The sequence below is a fragment of the Centroberyx affinis genome, unplaced genomic scaffold (genome assembly GCF_046629955.1).
Source record: "Centroberyx affinis isolate AG114_WGS23_722 - 3 ecotype Tasmania unplaced genomic scaffold, CSIRO-AGI_Caff_v1 ptg004978l_1, whole genome shotgun sequence".
Classification (NCBI taxonomy): Eukaryota; Metazoa; Chordata; class Actinopteri; order Beryciformes; family Berycidae; genus Centroberyx; species Centroberyx affinis.
Genome location: NW_027282449.1, coordinates 1 through 2,500, shown reverse-complemented (window position 1 = coordinate 2,500; position 2,500 = coordinate 1). Strand labels below are relative to the sequence as shown.

At 44.6% G+C, this 2,500-nt stretch overlaps 1 protein-coding gene across 1 annotated transcript in view; it reads left to right on the top strand.

Moving 5' to 3' along the window:
* LOC139666399 (protein disulfide-isomerase A3-like) overlaps positions 1-2,492 on the top strand; it is a gene marked incomplete at its 3' end in the record, with an annotated part of 8,704 nt that extends 6,212 nt beyond the window's left edge. The window contains exons 8-9 of the mRNA XM_071545603.1: positions 75-257; positions 2,465-2,492. Coding sequence (XP_071401704.1) covers positions 75-257; positions 2,465-2,492 — 211 coding nt within the window. The remainder of the gene's footprint in view (positions 1-74; positions 258-2,464) is intronic.
* Between the last annotated feature and the right edge of the window lie 8 nt (positions 2,493-2,500).

Here is a 2,500-nt window from a genome sequence, read left to right as displayed (position 1 = left end):
CTCTCTCTCTCTCTCTCTCTCTCTCTCTCTCTCTCTCTCTCTCTCTCACCCCCCCCCCCCTCCTCTGTTACCAGGGTGATGAAGGTGGCTTCCCAGTATGCCTCTCGGGGTCTGACCTTCTCGGTTGCCAATAAGAAGGACTTCCTGTCGGAGCTGGAGGAGGAGTTTGGCCTGGGAGCGTCAGAGGGGGCGGAGCTTCCCTTCGTCACCATCAGGACCAGACTGGGCCACAAATACACCATGAGGGAGGAGTTCACGTCAGTAACCGAGCCGAACTGAGCCAGACTGGGCCAAACCAGAGTCAAACCAGTGTCAGATCAGATTAGAGTCAGATCAGAATCAGAGTCAGAGTCAGATCAGAGTCAGATCAGAGTCGGGTCAGATCAGAGTCAGAATCAGAGTCAGATCAGAGTCAGAATCAGAGTCAGATTAGAGTCAGAATCAGATCAGAATCAGAGTCGGATCAGAGTCAGAATCAGAGTCAGAATCAGATCAGAATCAGAGTCGGATCAGAGTCAGATCAAAATTAGATCAGAATCAGATCAGCGTCAGATCAGAATCAGTCAGATCATAATCAGATCAGAGTCAGAATCAGAGTCAGATCAGAGTCAGAATCAGAGTCAGATCAGAATCAGAGTCAGAATCAGTCAGATCAGAGTCAGATCAGAGTCAGATCAGAGTCAGATCAGAGTCAGATCAGCGTCAGATCAGAGTCAGAATCAGAGTCAGATCAGAGTCGGATCAGAGTCGGATCAGCGTCAGAATCAGAGTCAGATCAGAATCAGAGTCAGATCAGAATCAGAATCAGAGTCAGATCAGAATCAGAGTCAGAATCAGAGTCAGAATCAGAGTCAGAATCAGAGTCAGATCAGAGTCAGATCAGAGTCAGATCAGAATCAGATCAGAATCAGAGTCAGATCAGAGTCAGATCAGAATCAGAGTCAGATCAGAGTCAGAGTCAAATCAGAGTCAGATCAGAATCAGAAACGGAGTCAGATCAGAGTCAGAATAAGAGTCAGAATCAGAGTCAGATCAGAGTCAGATCAGAATCAGATCAGAGTCAGAATCAGTCAGATCAGAGTCAGAACAGAGTCAGAATCAGATCAGAGTCAGATCAGAGTCAGAATCAGATCAGAGTCAGAATCAGTCAGATCAGAGTCAGAATCAGATCAGAGTCAGAATCAGATCAGAGTCAGATCAGAATCAGATTAGAGTCAGAATCAGAGTCAGATCAGAGTCAGATCAGAGTCGGATCAGAATCGGATCAGAGTCGGATCAGCGTCAGATCAGAGTCAGAGTCAGATCAGAATCAGAGTCAGAATCAGAGTCAGAATCAGTCAGATCAGCGTCAGATCAGAGTCAGAATCAGAGTCAGAATCAGAGTCAGATCAGAGTCAGATCAGAGTCAGATCAGAGTCAGATCAGAATCAGAGTCAGATCAGAATCTGATCAGTCAGAATCAGAGTCAGAATCAGAGTCAGAATCAGTCAGATCAGCATCAGATCAGAGTCAGAATCAGAGTCAGATCAGCATCAGATCAGAGTCAGAATCAGAGTCAGATCAGAATCAGAATCAGAATCAGATCAGAATCAGAATCAGAGTCAGATCAGAGTCAGAATCAGAGTCAGATCAGAATCAGATCAGAATCAGAGTCAGATCAGAATCAGATCAGAATCAGAGTCAGATCAGAATCAGAGTCAGATCAGAGTCAGAGTCAAATCAGAGTCAGATCAGAATCAGATCAGAATCAGAGTCAGATCAGAGTCAGATCAGAATCAGAGTCAGATCAGAGTCAGATCAGAATCAGAAACGGAGTCAGATCAGAATCAGAAACGGAGTCAGATCAGAGTCAGAATAAGAGTCAGAATCAGAGTCAGAGTCAGATCAGAGTCAGATCAGAATCAGATCAGAGTCAGAATCAGTCAGATCAGAGTCAGATAAGAGTCAGAATCAGTCAGATCAGAGTCAGATCAGAGTCAGAATCAGATCAGAATCAGATCAGAGTCAGATCAGAATCAGATCAGAGTCAGAATCAGATTAGAGTCAGATCAGAGTCAAATCAGAGTCCGAATCAGATCAGATCAGAATCAGATCAGAGTCAGATCAGAATCAGATCAGAGTCAGAATCAGATTAGAGTCAGATCAGAGTCAAATCAGAGTCCGAATCAGATCAGAGTCAGAATCAGAATCAGTCAGATCAGAGTAAGATCAGAGTCAGATCACTTTGCTGTCGTCTCTCTTCTCAGTGGTGTAAATTTGGTTTAGATTGAAACAGCTGAACCACGATCACACACACACACACACACACACACACACACAACCATCGTGGAAAACACACATCAGGTCATGGAATAGTGTGTGAAACTAGTTATGAAGACAATACTGCAAACTGTAGTCCCAACTGTGTGTGTGTGTGTGTGTGTGTGTGTGTGTGTGTGTGTGTGTGTGTGTGTGTGTGTCACAGGAGGGATGGTAAATCCCTGGAGAGATTTTTAGAAGA